This window comes from Ctenocephalides felis, unplaced genomic scaffold, assembly GCF_003426905.1.
Source record: "Ctenocephalides felis isolate EL2017-DRISC unplaced genomic scaffold, ASM342690v1 CF-g0.4_SCAFFOLD_01170, whole genome shotgun sequence".
Lineage (NCBI taxonomy): Eukaryota > Metazoa > Arthropoda > Insecta > Siphonaptera > Pulicidae > Ctenocephalides > Ctenocephalides felis.
The window spans coordinates 53,023,785-53,047,353 of NW_020537324.1; the positions used below are offsets into that span (position 1 = coordinate 53,023,785).

General features: G+C 27.7%; 1 protein-coding gene across 1 annotated transcript in view; it reads right to left on the minus strand.

The window, feature by feature from the left end:
- The window catches only part of LOC113366380 (furin-like protease 2), a 197,640-nt gene that overhangs the window by 50,123 nt on the left and 123,948 nt on the right, over window positions 1–23,569 (minus strand). Inside the window, exons 4-5 of the mRNA XM_026607980.1 lie at window positions 9,217–9,351; window positions 1,005–1,164 (exon numbers count right to left, since the gene is read on the minus strand). Of these exons, the coding sequence (XP_026463765.1) occupies window positions 1,005–1,164; window positions 9,217–9,351 (295 nt within the window). The remainder of the gene's footprint in view (window positions 1–1,004; window positions 1,165–9,216; window positions 9,352–23,569) is intronic.

The window sequence follows — 23,569 nt, forward strand, 5'->3', positions numbered from 1 at the left end:
TCATTTTCTCAAACTTTGATGAATTTTTAAAATTAAACTACTTGTCGTAAGGCCGTAATATTTCAGTATGTTCTATAGGACCATGATATATATCGCCAAAAAAAGTTTCATAAAAATCGGCTTAAATTTTTTTTCAACAGTTAATTACAAGAAAACGGCTTGGTAGATTTTTACTAAAACTAATCAGTATCATTCCCATCTAATATCTTTCGAACAGTTTTTGATTTTTAAAATCGGTTCGGTAGTATGAGCTTAAATGTGGACGAAAGGTTAACACTTTTTCCAAATTACAAAGAAAACGGCTCGGCCGATCGTCGCACAAAACTGAGAAACGATAATCCTCATCGAGATACATCAAATGCTTTTAAATAATCTGAAATCGGTTCAGGCGTTTTTGAGCAAACGTCGATGAAAGTTCTAATTTTGACAAATGCCAAAAAGACCATACTAATTTTTGCAAACTTTGATGAATTTTTAAAGCTAAATCAGTTGTCGTAGGGCCGTAATATTTTAGTATGATCTAGTCTAGAAGACCATGATATCTATCGTCCAAAAAAAATCAAGAAAATCGTCGATTTTTTTTTCAAAGTTATTTACAAGCAATTTCTTTCCTTATTGCCCCATATTTAATGCTAAGCTAAAATACACGTAAAGTAATCAAACAAAATTAGTATTTGAAGTAATAACTCTGTAATCTGATTCAAAATAATTTACAAGCTCAGACAAATATCATAATGATATTTAACCGTTCCCTAAAATTACTGGTAATTTCGTCAAATACAAATTACTTCAAAAACCCCAATAGAAGGTTTTATATAATCGTACCATATAAAATATAATAATTCAATTCAATATGAAGGCAGAGAGAAATTCCAAAAAATGATTATAACCATGCAAATGACTTTCCTGAAGCTTACTCGAATATCGAATTAGCAATGAGTGAGCTTAGAGTGTTTAGTAATGCAGTTTAAATAACGATTTATCAGAATAATCCCATGTCCTACCTCCAATGCTGGCGTTGTAGGCCACTCCGATTCCGCAATAATTATTATAAGCTACCGCAGCTACTTCTCCGGCGCATCTGGTGCCGTGCTTATTGTCACCATTGTCCTGGGGCATTGGGTCGTCGTCGTTGTCGTTGATATCAGTCGAGGCGGCTGGATCCTTTTTAGAAAAACGGACAGATGAATTAGTTTATTTTTATTTCTAACATAAATTATAATATGCCTTATATTATGATTGATGGTACGCTTAATTATAATGATTTTTGAAAGGTGTTAGACCTTACATTATTGGAAAACATATAGAAAGTTATAAAGTTATAACATATATATATATATAAATATATATATATATATATATATATATATATTATATATATATGTATTATATGTTTGCATGTGTGTATATGTATATATATATATGTATATATGTATATACGAGGTGTGTTCAAAAAGTACCCGGAATTACTAATAATTAAATTTCGCGGGTCTGGAGTGTCTGATTGTCAAAATTTTTTTTTTATTGTGTTGGTATACATGCCCCTAAAGTATGATGAAATTTTCAGCTATATTCACTGTTTACTTTGTCTGTGGTAGTCGCTAAGGTTCGACGTGTTTTTCTGAGCTCGGCGATTTTTACAATGGAAGAATTGAAAAGTCAAAGAATTTGTATTAAATTTTGCGTACAAAATGAAATAAAGTGTTGCAAAGTGCAAAAAATTCACCAGATATGGCTCCGTGTGACTTTTTCCTATTCCCAAAGTTGAAGAGACCCATGAAAGGACGGCGGTTTTCCTCGATTGAAGAAAATCGCTGAGAGTGCTCAAGGACATATCAAAAAGTGAATATCAAGGGTGCTTCGAAAATTGGAAAAAACGCTGGCATAAGTGTATTATATCTGGGGGGGACTACTTTGAAGGGGACCACATTAATGTAGACGAATAAATAAATATTTTTTTGAAAAAACGAAAATTCCGGGTACTTTTTGAACAGACCTCGTATATATATATAAATATGTGATTATATGTGCATGTATATATATATGTATATATGCGTAGGTTTATATGAGTGTACTTATATATTTTTGCCTATATTTTTTAATTATTTATTTAATTCTAGTCTCTATTACCTTTCCTATCTTTTATATTTTGTTTGTTGTTAAGTGTTGCTGTTTGTTAATTTTTCTCTTATTGTATAGTTACTATACCAATCCACATATATTATAATTACCTAGATATACTAATTTTCATACTGTTTTTAGATCCACTGATGATGACATTAAATTGAATGCCGAAACGTTTGGAATTAAAGATTATTTTATAAATTTTTGCCTTTTCTTTGTTTGATGTATCGCCCTCAAGAACTCACTCATATATTTCAACATCAAAATTAACTACTAAATCATATATATATATATATATATATATATATATATATATATATATAATATAATATATAAAGAAAAATTTACAAAATGAACTTCAATATAAATATAATCTTGCTTAATAATCATTTTGTTAATATAGTCTTCTTGAATCAGAAAAGGTTTGTATATATAATACCACAACTAATTCGTTACGATGGTTGGTGATTCTTTCCTTATAGAAGGAATTGCCTGATTTTTTCATTTACAGTATTTAAATTTATGTCTTCAAAGTGATCCAATTAGCAACATTGGATGGTTCGCCTCAGAATCGTATTTTGATAACATTAGCTGAATTAGTTACATTAAGATTTTACTCGAGAGAAAAAACTTTATTTCTTGATTACTATATTTTTTACTTTAACTATGAATATCTAAGAAACGAGAAATAATAATACAGAATATATAAGTTCTATCACCATTTTCAATTAGAGACAAATTATTGTTTTTGCTATATAATATATAGTAAATTATGTCGCATTATAAAATTTAAATAAAAAATTTATTATTTTTAAACTTCCCGCAGGGTAAGTTATTTTAATGGACCGAAAATCGAAATTGAAAATTATTACATTTCTCGACGTTTTGAAGGTTTCTGAACATTTTGGCATACCTCAGAAAAAAATGGATGTGTGTGTGTGTGTATGTATGTATGGATACAAATTTTCAGTCACGTTTTCGGGCGCACGGATCAACCGATTTGTATGGTTCAAAAAACATTCGATTCCTATTGATAGGAAAAAAAACCGATTAGTTTTTGGCAAAGGCAAGTCCAGCCGTTACGGAGATACGGAGCAAAGAGTGCAGAAAATAGAAATCGAGTTTTTGAGAGAACGGAGCATCCGATTTGAATGATCTAAAAAACATTCAATTAGTAATGATTGGAAGAATTGGTTATTAGTTTTTGGCAAAGGCAGGCCCAGTCATTTCGAAGATACAAAGCTAAATGTGCAAAAATGTCAATTTTTGAGAGAACTGAGCGTCCGTTTTGAATGATTCAAAGAATTTTCTGCTTGTTTTAACAAACTAATTGATTTTGGAAAAAAAATTATTTTAATTTTTTTTTCAATTTGTTTTTTTTTTCAAAAACAAATTTTTTTGTATATCGAAAATAATTCAGATTTTATTTTTAATTCTGACTAAAGTACTAATATACTTTTGAACAAATAATTTCAACTTTGCAATTCAGTTTATATAATTCTTATAAATATTAGACAATGTTACAATATTTATAATAATCTATTCTATCTATCTATCTATTTGAAAACATTCAATATACCTCGAATATTTCGTTACGGTACGGGAAGTTCCAGCAATTTGTCTTAAGGCACGATGCCACTAGTTATATTTTTTACTTTGACTATGAATCATCTGAGAAACGAGAAATAATAATACAGAATATATAAGTTTGATCACCACTTTAAAAAGAAAATTAGAGACAAGTTTATGTTTTTGAAATATTGCTATATAATATATATATAGTAAATTTTATATCGCATTATAAAATTTAAATAAAAAAAATATTATTTTTCATTTAACATAATTATTTCTTAAACTATTTTCTTAAAAATTTATTCTGATAGAGACCTGAAATGGATTATTTCGAGCATAATTAAATATTTGACTCGAAGTTTAAGACAAGAACTTTATTAACAACGATAACTAACTAAATTATAGAAAAAAGATGTTTTATTAATCTTAATCATAGTCGTCAATATAGTAATTTTAAACACTGTTTCTAACTCTCTATGACGGTAGCTGTAAATTATATAATTAGTCTCACTTTCATAATAAATAGAGCAACCGGTAAATAACTCTCGATATTCAACTTAGAAAAAATAATAACAACTAGTATCTCTGAAATATATTTTAAAATCTCGTTTTATTCAATTATCAAGAGAATTTAGTAATATGCAAATAAAATATTTAATTATACATACAGCAAGCACAACTTTCATACATTACTCTGAATTAAGATTTAACTTCTGCGTTATATTCATTTAGTAGGTTCTCCTATAAATGGTTGGAATGGACAAAAAGTTCGAAAGAGATATCAATATAATGAATATAATATTATATCTAGAACTTGAAGCATGGTGACATATTAAATATAATTGATGTATATCATAAAATGTTGCGGGTCTAAAAATAAAATCCACTTTTGCAGTAAAATTCTTCATAACAATTTGAATTTACTGTCAAAAGTCATCATTAAACAGCTTTTTGATAATCAGATTGTGTTATGTTCCAGGTTTCTCTTTAATAGGTAATTTTCAAAACTTTAATAAAAAATATCATTTGAACTGCGAATTGCATGTATTCATAATTAAAGCACAATGAATTCTGAGTCAACATTTCTTTATTCAAATGCTAAAATAAATATGAGTTTTTAATATACTATATATCATGCCTTTTAAAATGAGTTTGGCGTATATGCTGATTTATCATATATGTACAATAATTTCAGTAGATTTTATTAAAATTCATACGCTGAGGCCAAAAAAACTAACAGTATGTATTCGTTGTATTACTCATGTAATTAGTAATACTCTATATTTCATGTGCATTAGTACATTCACTTTATTTTAAATGTAAATCTATAAATATATTTAGAATTATATTATTTAAATTATTGTTAGTTACCAGTTTATTCAAAGCACTTGAAAGTTCAACAAACATCAAGTAAAATACAAGACCAATAACTTCTAAAAAAACTAAATAATAAAAAAGTGCAGCATTGATGAATTTCAAGACAAGATACTCAAATAATTGCCAAAGAAGGTAATAATTATGCCAACTCTGTGATACAAGTTGAGTAAAGGTCCAAAGATTTCAAATCATCAAAAATGATTTAAAAGCTAGGAGAATCAAGTTATTCATTACATCACGCAGGCCTTTAAGGCTACATAAAACTAAAACCCATTCTGTCTAAATTTCTAAAAAAATATTACTTCGAAATTGAATATTAAATGTTTCCTGGTAATGATTTACTATGGTTCGAAATGCTCATTGAACATCTATTACAATGCTTAACTACTTGCTATATCAATACAAAATCATTTTACGGACTATTAAGTCTTCTACTTCTCAAGCATCCAGTCATAGGATTTTCAGTCAAATAAATAAATACTTTGAACCAAAAAAAAATACAGATCTGCTGATAAAGTGTAACACAAAGGTGTTATAACTGAATTTACATTTCTGGTCCAAATTACCAGATTACTACTCAAATTACCAGATTACTACTCAAAATACTATAAGAAGATCATTAGTGCAATTTATGGTATTCAACTTTGGAGATGCTCCAGAAAACCTAACAGGGAAATCATGCAGCGCTGCTAATCTAAAATTCAAGTTCTGATTACTGGAATTTCATAATATCATATAATATATATGATAATATATGCCTCTTGCAGGAAACTTTAAAACAACTTGCCACTAGATCTAATTCTAGTCTAAGTCTTAATAAAGCTTGCTGTTTATTAGAAGAGCTACTATTAAGATATTATAATATTAGAAGAGATACTATTAAGTATTTTAAGTTATTCGAAATAAATAGTATATTCTTAATAAAAAAAATTTACATTTCGCCAATAGCTTGCACAAAATATGTTATAACAACTAATATAAAAAAACTAATAATTTTATTTGATATTTTTATTATTATTACTATAATATCATCAAATATTAGTGAAATTAGAAAGGAGTCAAAAAATATATCATAAAAATTCCATGATCGATATATTTATATTTTTTACATATTACGTAAATACTGCTTTTTCTTAAATATGTTAAATAACAAAAACTACATAAAAATACTTTTATCCAACGCCGAATGCGTTAGTTAATGCGGAGCGTGAAGACATAATGGCTATTTTATGTGAATTATTCATGCAACGTTTCATAAAATGTTACGAGAATTAACAGAAATTATACAAACGCAAAAGTTGAACATTGTAGGTATGAAATAAATGAAAATAAATATAGGGATATTTGCATATCAAACATAGATACTAGATATATTATCCATATTGTACAATAATTCACAATTAAATTTTATCATTAAAATGAAGAAAACCTATAAGAAATATTGCACTTAACTGCCAATTAGATCTGATCGACGCTTTTAACTTTTTGAAATCCAGCTCTTTATTAGGAAACGTCGACGTATTTTGACTCACATACACACATCGATGTCAAACGATTCAGAATGACTTGAAACATCGAGAAAACATACAACAAAATATAATGTCTTTATAGCAAAAGTATAAACTATTTTTTCGGAAGGTTTTTGGAACATTTTTTTTTTATTGTAATATCATTTTATCAAAAAATTTAAATGTAGAAAGCTTTTTACTATTAAATATTACCCTTCTTGCTCCTAACAATTCAGAATTTAGAGAACTGAAAAAAAAATTAAAGTAGCGGTACATGGCATCGTGCATTAAGGCAAGTTGCTGGAATATTAAGGCAAAGTAATGAAATATTCCAGAAATTTTATATATTTTCAAATAGATCATTATATAAATATTGTAACTTTCATTATTCGTCTTCTATAGACAGGGTAAAAGAGCGAATATATATGTTTACTTGAAAAGTAAATAAACAAAACTTAATCACGCGCGCTGGTTAGTTTTTAGCAAAGACAGGTCTACCCGTTTTGGAGATAAAGAGCAAAAATTGCTAAAAATTACAAGTTTTGCGAAAACAGCAACCGATTCGAATGATTTCATGAATTGCTTGTGTTGACAGCCTGAAGAAACAAAAGGAAACAGATTTTTTTTATTTAAAAATTTCAAAAAAAGATTTATTTTAATTTCCAAAAACATTTTCTTTAAACATTAAATGTTTCACATTTTAATTTTAATTTAAGCTAAAATTCTAAATGAATAATTTTTACTTTGCAATTCAAGTTTATATTATTCTTAGAAATATGAGATAAAACTCCGCGGAGTTAGTATCTCCAAATCGGCTGGACCAACATTTGGTCCAGGTATGCCCAAATGTTCAGACCTTCAAAACGTAAAGATACGAAAAAAAAAATCATTTTTGATTTTTTGACTTACAATATAAAACAATTCATACCCAACCTATTCGATAAGAATGAGATCTCAAAAATAATTTCATAAATAGTATTCAATACTACAATTTAGTATAACATTACTTATAATGGACTATGAGTTATAAAATATAAATCAATTAAATATTTTTAATTTTTATTAAACAGAAATTAAAAATAAATTAATAATATTACTAAGCTTATCCTTTAACACCATTAGTTGAACGTGAAAGTTATCTGCATCCAAATCGATTTAAAATTAATATCATCTCTACCTACCGAATATTTCGAATAATATATAAAATACATATAAGTGAATTCAAACAAAAATTACACGCAAATAAATTATTGAATCCTATTATTTGCGAAGCATTTGCTTTTCCATTTGTACAAAATATCGAAGCGTTTTTCTATAACAGTTATCATTTAAAATAAACGCTTTGAGAATAATATGAAATGTCTATTTTGCGTTAAGAAAAGTATAATAAAATGATTTTATCGTTCGTAAAGTAATGAAAAATTCTCGAATATCAAATTGAGAATATGTAAATGAACGCTGCATAAACAAACGATGTAATTTCTTCGAAATATAAAAATAATTCCTTTTCATTAAATGTGTTTATTAAAAATTATATCGTTGGAGGGAAAATTATACTTGGGTATTATAATATGATTTGATATACCTCAAAATTAAAACAAACTTGAGCGGATTTTGTAGACACAAATAAATTATATAATTTTTAATTATATAAATAAGCCTGTAATTATGCATTTTATTAAATAACTCATCAAATTAATCAGGTAATTATGATTGACAGTCGAGTGAAAAAATGGGCCATATTTTGTGTTTTGACCAGTATAGTCATGCGTATAAATAAGTGACCAATGGCTATTAACTTGTAACATTTGGGAAAAACAAATTATATCACCAAAGGTTATAGCATAGTACAAAATCGGTCTGATTCTAGTATTTAAACGATTTATACGCCATTTTTTGAAAAAATCCGATATACAAATTCTCAACTTCCAAGCTCATCATTTACCCGAGATATCATTGAAAATAGGAAATAGTGGGCCCTGTTTTCAAACTCACTCTCTTTCGAAACTATATGAGATATCAAGAAACTGATTTTTTTTTCCTGTGTTGATTATGTTCTATATAATAAATAATGTTAAATAGTAATAAAACAATAACAACTAATAAAAAAAAACAAATAGAAAATATCAACAATTTGATATGATCTCATGTTTGAGAAACTTTAACACTTCTCATAAGAATTGATTCAAGTATGGTGATAACTTTTTTAGATTTTCAATTGGCAAAGTATCATTGTGTATAATACTTCGTTAGGCTGAATATCACTCGCCAGAAAGAGTTTGTATTGTTACAAGGAAAAAGAAGAATGCAGATGATTACATACTTACATGAAAGGAGAAAAAATAGGGAATTAAAAATCAAAATACAAGACTGGCAAAAATGAAAGCAAAAGTTTAGATGAGCAAATAATAAAAATTATAGTAGTAATAATAATAATAAGAAAGAAAAGAAAAAGGCTGAAAAATGTGTTGTACTCTCACATCAGGACCTTCCTTCGAGCCCAACAATAATAATTATTATTATTATGCCATAAGAACATGCACTGTGATAAGTGACATTATTCTAAATTATATGTAACAAAAATTTTCTTTTAATAGTTTGGTAAATTTGTAAATTGTAAATGATTTTTACTTACATAGTTAAGAGCAAGATCAGGATGATTGGTCTGAATTCCGTCGTCGAGAATTGAGACAACGACTCCTTTTCCAGTGTATCCTTTTTGCCACGCGGGCGATACATTCATGTCAAGGCCATCCTTAGCGCCGCCGTTCTGCAAATAAATTGTGACATAAAACAGTTAAATCGAACATCAACTTGCAAAGAACTATTTTATTGTTTATTCAAGGCCTTACACCCTGCAATCATATAATAATAAAGAAATAATTAATTATTCTATATTATTATTTCTTTATTATACACACACACATACATCAATTTTTCTAACAATAAGGTATGCCAAAATGATCTGAAACCTTTGAAACGTAAAGATATATACCAATTTTCATTTTTGATTTTTTTTCGATTACTATAACTTACCCTAGGGGAAGTTAATTATTCTACATTATTCTATATTCTATTTTATTCTAGTATTATTGTAATAAAAAATAAACTGGGAAAATGGCTAGTGCTTCGAAACGCTGTTTGTTTAAGTATTTAAAAAATATTAGTTTTTCTATTAAATTGTACTCACTTTATTAATTGATAAACATGACAAATTAGTAAAAGTAATAAAAATATAATATCCATAGTAACACAGAAACCATTTCATGAAGGGGAGACTGGGCCACTTTTTTTTTGATCCCATAAATTTAATCAGTTCTCCATTTTGTCTATGTATGCAAATTTCTTTTAATGATATTCGCCGTTCCGTTTCTCAAAAAATGAATGATTATTTTTGGAATTTTGGCCCGTATTTCCGAAACAGTTGAACCTGTCTTGGCCAATAACTAATCAGCACGTCTCGCTATCAATAGAAATCGAATTATTCAAATAAAATTTAATTTTAATAAATTAATAATTTTTAAAAAATGTTGAAATATAAAAAAAAGTTTTTTTAAATTCAATTTTTTATCATTTTTCAAAAAAATTTAAAGTTTCTTATAAAATGTAATTTTCAGCACGGAAAGTTTCAGTAACTTGCCGTAAGACACATAATTAATTTTTTTTGGCTCTATGAGATTGGAAGTGCACAAATTCGTCATCTTAAGAGGGTTCGAGAACTGAAGAACATATTTTTCTTAAACTTTCAACACACTTTGTACGAATCTTTATATTAGCCAAATTGCCAAACTTTGCATTGCATTTGCATAATGTTTTGTTAATTATATTTCTCAAAATTAAAAATGTTATTATAAAAATGAGTTGATTATATGGTATAGAATTTTCTTATCACTATCCAAAGTTTGCCGCCCTGGGCAGTAGCCCCGACTAAATCCAGCACTGTATGTAACACTCATTTTTTGAACAATTTATAAAAGCAATTAATCAAATAATTGTCAAACTCAAAATCAATTGCAATTGATACCTTAATTGGTGCAATTAAGGTATCGTTGATTTGTTGTTGTTTAAAATGTTATTTGATATTTTTTCTACATTACATCACTCCTAGTTAGAGCAACAAAATTTTATTCATAAAATTGTTCAATGGTAAGTTCTTGAAAAATACTAATTTTAAAATAGGACAGCTCCTTTGTAAAATATTTATTTTGTCAATATGGAAGTCATGAATTCTAAACGACTCATTAAAATGTAAACCTTCAATTAAAAGCATTGATATAGAAATCGAGATTTGGCTCAACAATGCTATATATAATTAATTAGCGTTTTTGATCATATTGTCTATGTGAAGTTAATTACTGAAGTAAGATGTGTGCTTTTAAATAATTATAATAAATAAACTAGTGGGGTGTATGGAATCGTGCCCTAAAGCAAATTGCTGGAACTTCCCGTACCGTAACGAAATGATCGAGAATCATTAAATGTTTTCAAATAGATTATTATAAATAAATAATGTAACATTGTCTAATATTTATAACAATTATATAAACTGAATTGCAGAGTTGAAATTATTTGTTTAAAGTATATTAGAACTTTAGTCAGTATTAAAATTAAAATCTGAAATATTTTCGATATACAAAAAAAATCTTTTTGAAAAAAAAATTGAAAAAAAAAAATTTGAAATAAATTTTTTTCCAGAATCAATTATTTTGTTAAAACAAACAGAAAGTTCTTTGAATCATTTAAATTAGACGCTTAGCTCTCTCACAAACTGCCATTCTTTGCACATTTAGCTCTGTATCTTCGAAATGGCTGGGCATGCCTTTGCCAAAAACTAATCATCTCTTCTCACAATCATTATAAATTAAATTTGTTTTAGATCATCCAAATCTGATGTTACGTTCTCTCAAAAACTCGATTTCTATTTTTTGCACTCTTTGCTCTTTATCTCGGTAACTGCTGGACCTGCCTTTGCCAAAAACTAATCACCACATCTCCCTATCAATAGGAATCGAATGTTTTTTGAACTATTCAAATCGGTTGATCCTTGCGCCCAAACACGTGAGTAGAAAATTTTATCCATACATATATACACACATATCCATTTTTTCTGAGGTATGCCAAAATGTTCAGAAATCTTCAAAACGACGAGAAGTGCAAAAATTTTCAATTTCGATTTTTGGACGATTACAATAACTTACCCTACGGGAAGCTAATAATATATTATGATTATAATAATTATTTTGAATAACCTGCGATGCACTTCAAATAAGCATAAATGCTTCAGGTTTTATTAATGCATTCGCTTTAAAGACACTAAATTGATGTCAAGTAGAACAAAATAAAAAACAGCGGCTGCGAAAAATATCTCTTTACAAGAAACATCACTCAGAATCTCTTTTATCTCAAAATAGTCTTTTACTTCATTGAAATATCGTATGAAAGTTTTCAGCGTGCTCGTGCTTCGACTTCTATTTCTCGAACTGAATAGATGTCACTATCTTGGATAACTTATGCAACAGGCGTTACTCCGCCGGCTGCACTAAATCTTACAGAATATTTACCGCAGGCGAAATGCCATATGCGCTATCTCATACATGCCGTATTGCACATACACATAATTTATGTGGAAATACATATCGAACGTATATAAGGAGACCGATAGAAAATTAATGGGCCCTACGATGTGGGTTATGTTTCGCTAGAATATAACGATATTTTATACAGGACTTCCGTTGGTGATAATATCATTTGTCGTTTTGAATAAAAATCAATTAAACATAATATAATTTCAGCAAATATTAACTCTTTCCACTCGCGAACTACGAAATTATTATGGAAACACATCAATACAAAAAATCTATGCATCATTTCATCCTATCAATCTCGAAGATGGCCCCAATTAATTGCTGCCCATAAATTCCACGTAACTCATATATGGTCCTTCGCTTTTATCCTTGCGAAATTCGTTGGTAAGCATTACTTCATGGTGGAAGAATCATAAACTGAGGTGTTACCCTTTTGTTCCCTCTAATTGACATCATATACTCTCATTCTTTCCATAATACGAAAGTCTATAAGGACTTTTGTGAATCACTTACAAGAAGTTACAAACTGCATCTGATGTCAACAACACCTCCACTAGCGATTCCTATTAAATACAATCTCTATATCATCACGTTGTGCACTAAAACGTGGGCACACAAGGAAAACATGCTTCACGTTTTCAATTTTACTTGTACCACGCTGGAAATTTATTGTACTTGAAACGGTTTGGTTTGCTTGAAAAAAGGCCGTACCCGGATAACATCTGTTCAAGATAATAGATCACCTTGCCGTGGCTCCAATTCACTCAAACTTTGATTTTTAGTGTAAGACAATACATTCCTTACTCTTCACTCTGACATCCAATTGGAGCTGTCATCGAATAATTCTGCCGTTCTTTGATTCTTAATTTTTCAGGACTCATTACTGATGACTTTCGACATTGGTGAAGGTTCTGCCCTTATATACTGAATTTTACACAATTTTTTTTTGAATGCACTAATTTGTTTTAATATAAGGCAACCAAGCAAATAATAATAAAAATAAATATATTGACTAAATAATTTACTCTTCTAGTCAATTAAAAAAATGCCAATTAAGATATAAAAAACGTCCATGGTGATAAATTTAATTATAAACAATTTCAACCAGATTTATGATACAAATTTCATACATAAAATCAGGAAATAAATTAATTGATGACAGAAACGAACATTTAAAACGAATTTTATCGGCTTGTCGAGCAAGCCGGAATGGTCAATAAATTTTAAAATATTAGTAACGGATTTTGACTATGATTTTGTGTTTTAGAATATCAAATATTTTTGACGCCATACCCTATATATACCCTGTATATATATATATATATATATATATATATATATATATATACATATAATATAATTTTAATTGGAAAACTCACTACTTTGAAATTCGAAAAATTCTTATTTTTACCATCATTTTGCATTTTCTGCATTTTTTATATAATTTATTACAAGCACTTCACATTTTGAAAGAATAGTAGAACGACGTTGTTACTTCAAACAATTATCTTAAATTAGAAAAAAATCTTGTATTAACTACTTTCTTAATAAAAGAGTAAAATTATAATATTGAACAACATTGATTTTATTTATTTTCATTACCAACATTTATTTATTTTTATTTACTCTATTTGTTTAATATGTTACTAAAAATGCAGCGATATTGTAAAATTTAAATATAGTTAAAAATATAAAACTAGAATTTTACATCCTCACTCACTTCTATGAAACTTTTTACCCGAATTATGAATTTTTCTTCATATAATCCGTAATGAAAACCGACGAGTTTGAAAAGCACAAATAAATATATTTTTTCGTGTCGGTTGTAATTACTCTCTTGATAAAATTGCGGAACTGCGCTCCGTATATGTTGCAAAGTATCGTGAAACTTCAAAGCTCCAGAGAGAGCTTTTGGAACGCAGCAAATAATTATAAGAGTAAAACTGAATATTTATAATGGCTTCTATAACTATGCTCACAAGAATATATTATACTGCAGTAATCTAAGTTCGTATTTACATTTGTAGAAAAGAAATAATTTGATACAATTTTTTTTAAGAATAAACATCTTTTTCGAGCATTTTTTAGTCAATTTATCAAATCAAATAGAAATAAAACTGTTCAGCCCACACAAATATATACCTATACATAATATAATTATATGTATAGTGTATCTGTTTATAATATTGAAATAGCTTTCTTTAATACTGCACTTATTCTAAATAAATTTAAATAGAATACATACAAATATTAACATTTTTTGAAAATTTTTGTCTGTTTGTTTGTTTGATCTGCCTAATGTCCAAAACAACTGAACTAATTTTGATGGGTCTTTTGATGAGCGTGAATTAGGCTACTTTTATTATTATATTGAATGTGATAGTCGTGATTATAAAAAATTGATCTTAATCTTATAATTTTATTTTTTTGTCATAAGATAAATACTGAAGACTATCAATGTGATAAGAAATATATTTATAGTTTTATTTTATATTTAACTTCAATTTAATTTAAAATTTTAATTTTGATAAACTTGGAATAATTGAAATTACGAGCTATAAATAAAATAGCAAAATAATTACGTTTTAATTGATGTTAAATTGTAATCTTGCAGTTGGGAGTAAAATAAAATACTAATTGGCAAACGTGATAGCAATAAAAAGCTCAAAGTCTAGTTGTTGCCTTTATTTTATTTTTGAAAAAAAAAATGTGTTGAGGGATGATTTAATATATATTTATAATTGTGACCCATTATGTTAATGATTGGTCGATATTACATTTCATAAAGTCCTTTCAAAAATTACCATTACATGACAAATCGAGCGACGTTTTATTAACATTATGAGAAATACAGAAAAATTTGTTCAAAATGCTTTGAATGAGCATACTGCAAGAAAAATATTTCAAACAGAACTGTTACAGCCTTATAAAAGGAGTTCAGGAACAAAAGTACTGCAAAAAATATTACAACATATTTTGCATTCTAGTCTCAATGAAATGAATGAAAGAAAAATCGTTACAGATTCGACGAAGCGATGTAGTAATAAAAAAATCAGAAGGTCGAAATAAAATAAATTGAATTTTTGTGACAACCTTTGCAATACACAGAATAATAAATGCATTCAAGTGAGTTTATGAAGTAGTATTAAAATAATGGATGGATGGCATCAAAGCATAAATGGAAAATTTGTCGTATTTGTCAAAAACATTATATTTTACCAAAATAATTTAAATATTATATTTATTATTTGGGCGCGTAAATTAGTTGATGTTTAATAATTTTAAATTTCTCTATTTTTTCATATAAATTTTCATAATATAATTTAATTAAATGAAGAATGTCACTGTCACCACGAACATTTTGTGATATTTAGGAGAAAATAAAATGAAAACACATTACCATTTTAACATATTTTGTACTTATTTAAATCTTTTTCATATAGGGGAAATGCGAACAAAAATGTAGACAAAATGACACATAGGCCTTATTTATAAAAAAAAGCTAGTTTTATCAACGACTGTGCAACATGAAGAAAGCCATATAACAATCCTGTCAGATGTTGAGCGTCATTGCCACATTTTTGTCACAGAAATCAGTTCAAACTAGGGTTTGTCGGCTTTCAAAAACCGGTTTTTTAGCAAAAATTATGGAATTCGAAAACCAGTTTTTTTTGTAAAAAAGTCGGTTTTCACTGTATAAATAAAATATGACAAATATAGCCAAATATGAAAGATAGATGAAAGAGTTTTGATATTTTATCATTCTGCAATGGTTCCCAGAAAGGTTTTGTATATATTAATTTAGATTTTTATACCAGTATATATAATAATTTAAATAAGTGTGGCTTCTTCTTGAAGAAGTAACTTCCTCTACTCAAACTTAAAAAAAGATTTTTAAGCCCTACAAGCCATAAATAAAAGAACAAAAAATTAGAATTATTATAGCAGGATTTAAAAACAATTAAGCAAAATTCGGTCGCAAATATGAGAGTATTTTCTATTTCAGGAAAATTTGTGATTATACAAAGGACACATCTAAGTAGCAATTCGATAGATCTTCTCAGTTTTTTGAAATCACATTTTATTAAACAAAAAAACAATTATGTTCAAAATCAATTAATTAAAATTGCTTAGATCAGACAATAACCTAGTTTAGCTTAATTGTTCCTAAAACTAAAATTGATATTAACAAGTATGTATCAACATGTATCTAATTTTTTTTTATTTTTTTGTTTTATGAATGCTTTTTATTTAAAATTGTATTATTTTTATTTATTCGAAAACTTTCCTTTCACTATCATAAAAATATTTTCATCTTATATGTGAAAATGATGCATGAATAACAAATAATTATTTTCAAAGTTATTTAATCAAGATAAACTTAATCTTAAATTCTACTAATTAAAATTAAAATAATTTTGTTTACTATCCATAAAATTGAACATTAAATAAATTCAGTCAAATACTGCTCTAAATCACACTAAATTTACGGATAAATTACAGAATATTCGAGCAAAAATTTTACTTAAAAAAAAAGCCCAGTTATTGAAAAAAAAATATAAATATTTGACATTATTGTTATTAGTTCATTTTATTTTTTGTACTATTGTATCTGACTTAATAACAAAAATATGTTCGAGATTATAAATTTTTAAAAACTATAAACTATTTTGTTTAAATGTATGTGTAAATATATTTGCAAATAGCAGATGACATCCATAATTGAGAATAATATGAAGTTGCTTCATTTCCCAACATATTGATATGCGAAGTGGCACAATTCAAATTATGCTGATCAGTAAAGCACATATCCACGTACTATTATAATGAATATTCGATCGTTGTTCGGATAATGGCATCTCCTATCTCATTGCTCGGCGTGATACGTCGATGGTATCGCATAGAGATATCTAATGGCATATTATTAGCGGAGCATGGGCACGTAATTCACGAAAACAGCCCGGTGCACTAGACCAACGCCGGTGATACATGGAATGAGGTAATATTTGAGGAAACAACAACGGGCTTACATTGAAGAAAATTTAAAAAATTAACTAGTGGGGCGCATGGCATCGTGCCTTAAGGCAAATTGCTGGAACTTGGCACACACACATACATCCATTTTTTTCTAAGGTACGCCAAAATGTTCAGAAGGTTTTGAAAGATATATAAAAATTTTCATTTGCGATTTTTTTGCGATTACTATAACTTGCCCTACGGGAATTTAAAAATTTGCGACATTCTTTGATCCAAGATTGATGGTTAATGTGCACCATGCCCTCTATTTTCCTGATCTTCAAGACGTTTTGATTTAGGTTCAGGTTGAGCTTCTGTGGGTATATTTTATCCATAAATAAAAATGTACTTTTTAACACTTGCATTTTCATTTAATACTATGAACTGCCCCAACAAAAACCTACTAAAATAATGATTATTTTCATTCTCTTCTGTACCAGAAAATATATGACAAATATGCTCAATGTTATTTTGAACTTTTTCTTCAACCCTTCTCCAATCGTAAATAAGTTTTTATCGCTGATTCAAAAGTGGCCAAATTGGTTTAAGCACTAGTTTATGCAGTAGTAGTCTGCTATAATTTCTTGTTTAATTGATGATACTGAGATTTAAGCCGATTATACAAGCTGTAGGAAGTTTAGGACGTAGAAGGCCGATAAGGAAGAGTAATTAATCGCCTTTAAAATTATGTTAAATTTATTAGAGATATATATTATTAAAATTTGGTATTTATATATGAGAGGTTTTTCAAAAATTTAAATTGTTTTCGGTGATACAGCTATTGCGAAATTTTAAACGAGTTTTTCTCTTTTTTTCATTTCTTGAGTTCTACTGTTTTATATACTTGAAATTTTCAGAGAATCTTGTATTTACTAGACCCATCCCCAAATTTCAATATTTATTATTTTAAGAAAATCGAGAAACTCAAAAAAGTGGTAAAAACGGTATTTTTTTAAACAGTCGCCATTTTGTCAATTTATTTTAACTGATTCGTGGTATATAGTATAGCATATTCTAGATTAGTAATCTTTTTTTAATTCAGATTGCTAATATAAGGGGGTTGCAATAACAGGCAATTGTTTGCAAAGCCCCACTTCAACAACTGCTTCCTCCTGAAATTTTTAACTTTTTTCTGTACTTTTGATACATTGATAAATAAGTTGTGAAAAAATAATGTCAAAAAACAGATTTGCTTTTTTTATGTTGATTTAAAAATGACCTAATTTTCATGTCTCTACACTAGAATACCCCCTTAAGAACAAGCAACGAATACATTCACTAAAAAGAATTTAACGATTGAGTTACTCTAAACACAGCACCGTGATATGTATATCATAGTAAGTCGCTTTAAATTCTGGCATATCAAAAAATAATCTGAATCATAGCATAATGGTGCTGACACTGAAAATCTACATCATAAGAGCATTCACCGTTATATCCTACAGTCTGCATACAAAAGTATGCATAAGTATTTTAAATAGCGATGCCATTCTTTGTTTAACACGTAAAACGCCAGAAATGCTGTATGTTGCAGGATGGATCATCCTTTGTGTAAGAGAAAAATACTTTCCATGCAGAATTTCACCTGACGCTACATGCATTTTGTAAAAGAAATAACAAAATGCAAGCAAGCTCTGCGCCGGAGATCATTCCGAAATAAAAAGCCCCACTCAGTAGCAGATTCACTTAATGGAAGAAATATAAGATTATTTCGCGAACAGTGACATTTTTATATTAAAATTTAAAATGTTCTTGACATTATTAACAAATATGCAACTGTGATACGATATTATTTGTATATGCACCGGGATCCCATATGGATTAGTCGTTAGCTATGGGATTTCAATCAAAAGTTGCAGGTCCAATTTTTTGCCCTTTCACTTGAAAATAAATATAATTTCGGCGTTCATACCACTTACGTTTCAGAAAGTTGGTTTTCAAATTCCATAAAGCCGGTTCTATCCGGTTGCGAATTAAAAAAAAATTCAAGAATATTCTGCAATTTCAACATAATTAAAAAGTTATTCAAATCAGTTTTTGACTAGAATTAATTGCTATAATTTTATTAATAGCAAGAAATTTTCAGGCGATTCAGTAGAACAATGAAATAATAGCTTACCAGGATTCAATGACTTCAAAAACAATTATTCATTATTTTATGCAATTTTTACAAATAAGGATGTTCAAATTTTTATAAGAAATAATTTGTTCAGCAAAGTTTGAATCAATAAAAAAAAATACATTTTTATAATGACCATATTGTTTTAAAAAAAAGTTATGAGATACAAATGAATGAGTATTAAAAACGATTAGAAAAAATATACTATGTTTTATATAATATAATGTAAATTATAATCAAAGCCGAAATTTAAAGTAAATTAAAAAAGGTTTCTTTTAACTTCCTGCAAGGTAAATTGTAGTAAAAATGAAAATGTTTGCTTATCTTTAAGTTTCAAAGATTTCATACTCAAATCTTTCTGATCTTCTTTTTGATGACAAAAAATTGATATATTTAAGTGTGTGTATGTTCGGATACAATTTTTCGTCTACGACTTCCGGAGCATGGAACAACCGATTTGACTCAAAAAACAATAGATTCGTATTGACGGAGAGACGTGCTGATTAGTTTTTGGCAAAGGCAGATCCAACCGTCTCGGAGATACGAATTGTAGAAAATGGTCATGCAGTCTTTGAGAGAACAGATCATCCGATTAGAATGATTCAGAAAACAAATTGCTTGTGATCATGGTGTGAAGAATTTAGATTAATTTTTTGGAAAGATAATGAACGCCAGAACTGATATGATAATACACATATATAAATATAATAATTTATGGGATGGTATTATCTTACAAAAAAAATCTGCTAAAATATAAATAATATATATATATATATATATATATACTATATATAATAATATATAAATAATAATAATATAATATATATACATCTGTTTCAATTCTTATAGCAAAATAAATAAAGAACACCATGACAGCGATCAAGAAAATAGACAGCAGAAAAAAGCAAATACAACGATTAAATATAATGATTACGCATATCATACATTAATACGTTGATCCTAATTATATGTAGTATCAGAACCAGTTAACAAAAACAGGCATGGAATATCGTTCTAGAGCGCTACAACACGATATAATGTACATAGTAGATCGCGTGCGATTACTGAAAATAATCTTACGTAATACATTTCTGAATAATGCGAGCGATTCCAGACATATAAACAAAAGTTAACCTAGCGTGATTCGTTATCATTAACGTTTCGCAAGTGATCCAACTGCAATAATGAAGTGTTGATACTAATACGGTTTTATACAATACTCTATTTTCCACGCTTTTTCAATGTTTTCACAAAACCATATTCGATCACTAGAATCATGTAATTGCGGCACTGATTTCTTAATTACCATCCATGAGCATTCAATTGAATCATGTGAGAAATTTTTGTTATTTCATACAAAAAATAAAAAAGTAGGTGGATAGAAAGATACAATTTACAGGTAATGTTTCCCCGTGTATTAAAGTCCCAGTAAGATCCCAGTTTCCAGGTTCGATACCCCTCCTAATATAAAGCAGGACCTAGTGGCATCAGTTTTTACTTGGAAATATAGATAAAGCACTGTGTTTCCAAGTACAAATTGCTTCCTTATTTGGCATTGCAGCATTCAAAAACATCATCGCTGTTACATAAATTGTAATTATAGTATTCTTTACATTGAGATGAGACAAGTTTTTTTTTGTTCCTATCTATAACAACCGCCATAGTTAACATAATTAAGCAAATCATCACAACAGTTATACGTGGAATAAGTTCTGATTGCTCAAAATCAAAATAAAAGCTTAAAATCATGGATAAAAGAAGTATAAATAGATCTCGAATGCAGTTGCTTTGCCATTACCTCAATTTTAATTATTTCCGCACTCCATAGGGGCGGCACCAAATGTAGCACGTAAATTTACCTCTAGGTTTAATTCTATATAAAATAAACTTGATAAATTTGAATAAATAAAATAGAACAAAATATACGCGTATAAAATATATTTTATACTAGTAATAAATTTAGGCTTAGGAAAACCCTTAGTTGTGTGCAAAAAACACTAAAACAGGGCTTAAAGCACATGTGTAAAAATAAGAAAATCAATGTTGTATAAAGAGTAATAAATTTAGGCATAGAACAACCCTTTGTTGTGAGCGAAAACCACTAAAACAGGGTAAAGCACATTTGTTCTGTGTTTACTCTCCTCTCCAGTTTAAATAATAAATTTTATATAGATTTAATATATTTTCTTTATATTAGTAACAATCAAAACTTTATAGTCCTACAAGATGTTGTGATGACGTGGGCTATCTCTTTTTGATGAATTGTAAGAACAACTATAATAATGATGACTTTTTTTATTGAATTGATCAATGCTGAAAAGGCTATATTAACTTATATCATATTGCTATCATGTGGAAACCAATACCAATACTGCTCGATATCAAACTCTCCAAGGCGGGTTTAGATCTGGAACTTCAAATTGAAACACAGCTCTAACCACTAACGTAATAAGGAGGCCATTAGTAATGATGTATAAAGAATGCTAGTGTAAAAGAATATTTTAATATTTTGGATGATGTAGTAATTGGTAATGACCAAAAATAAAATTAGTTTAATCATATAAGAGCAACGCATTTTTACCTATTTTTTCTCTCGTTTATAGTTAAATTTGGTCATTTTACAAGCCGTTTATAATTTTGTATAGATTTATTTATAAAATCCCGCGGTTTTGGTTCAAAGTTTGAACAATTTGCAAGTTTGGTTTACATGAGATAAACATTCCTAGATTTTTTTCTTTTTTTTAATAAAAACAGCTTAGCTATCTGGTGCAATTCAGAATCATCGATTTATACTTTCCAAATCTTATATTTATGAAATGATTTATAACTTGAGCACCGCTGAACCGCATATGTCCGATATGGGAAATCTATACGGAATTACCGCATGGTAGATATCCAGCACGCAAAAAATAATACACAATCACAAAAATACTTGTATTAAAAATAGAATTGAATGCTAAAACATAAATAGCTAGCAACAATGCTTTATCCAGTGGATATCGGATTTGTTTAAATCAAATAGACGCAAAAGTTATCTGTCCGTGGAATAATGCATTCAAAACCGCAACATAAACAACTATATTTATTTACATAGCGAATGTGAAATAAAATGTTTGATCGTTTAAAATAAATTGCTGCTGGTAGATTAATAGATTATATTGTTGGCTTTAAATAGAACCACTAAATATATTTAAATAAAAACAATGACAATTGAAAATAACTACAGAATATAATAGTAAACAGTGCTTTTTCATACCAAAACTTGATTTTTTATTATATAATTACAAAATATTTTTTTATTAAATTAATTAAAACAACCTAATTGACTTTAATTGGCATCATGAAAAATTTGGCACATGAAGTTTATTTATTAAAAATATGATAAATGCTAATAATCAAAATGCTAAAAGCGATTCTAGCAATGTAATTCTTTTCTTCTATTCGATAGACAGATGCCTTACAAATTGCTGAAAACCTTTTAAAATTTTTATTGTAATAATTGCATACTGAAAAATTTATGATGAAAAAAAAACAAGATAATATAAAGCTATCACATACTGTTATCAAAATAATTTTCAGGTTTTTGTAAGAAAGCATTGTAAAAAAAGTGTATTTATAAATATGTATAATGTATAATTTATTATAATTTTAGGTCTGTTTAGCGCATGTAGATGAACACAACTTTATTGGCATAGTCCAAGATTAATAAGCCATTAATTAAATTAAAAAATTAATAAGAACCAGCTATTTAATTAAAAAACTAATTAGAATTTAAGACGTCTGCTTCTCATAGCATGTACCATCACACAAAATGGGAATCCTTACAGTAGCTAGGTTTCTTTAATTTATTGAAAATTTAAAAGTTATCATATAAATAAAAAGGTGAATTGTGGAATTATATTATGAAAATATTTGATTTATAATTTTCAGAAAACCACAGAAAAAAATAATTTAATCTGTAAAGAAAACTACAATACAAACTCTAAACAGTCTGAACTGTAAAAATGTTATTCTAGTAGAGATTTGCAATTAATGAATCAGTATATACTTAAACCTCAGCCATCGAATTAACGAACTTGTAATATTTTTTTTAATTACAAGATGTACTACAACTGTCAAATTATTAAACATCTAGTAATAATAATAAACAATAACATAAATTTAAATAAATAAGAGTACAAAGGATAGAATTTACATTAAAATGATATCCGAACATATAATATGAATAATTAAAAAACAAAAAATAAAAAAAGTTATAAGAATTTGAT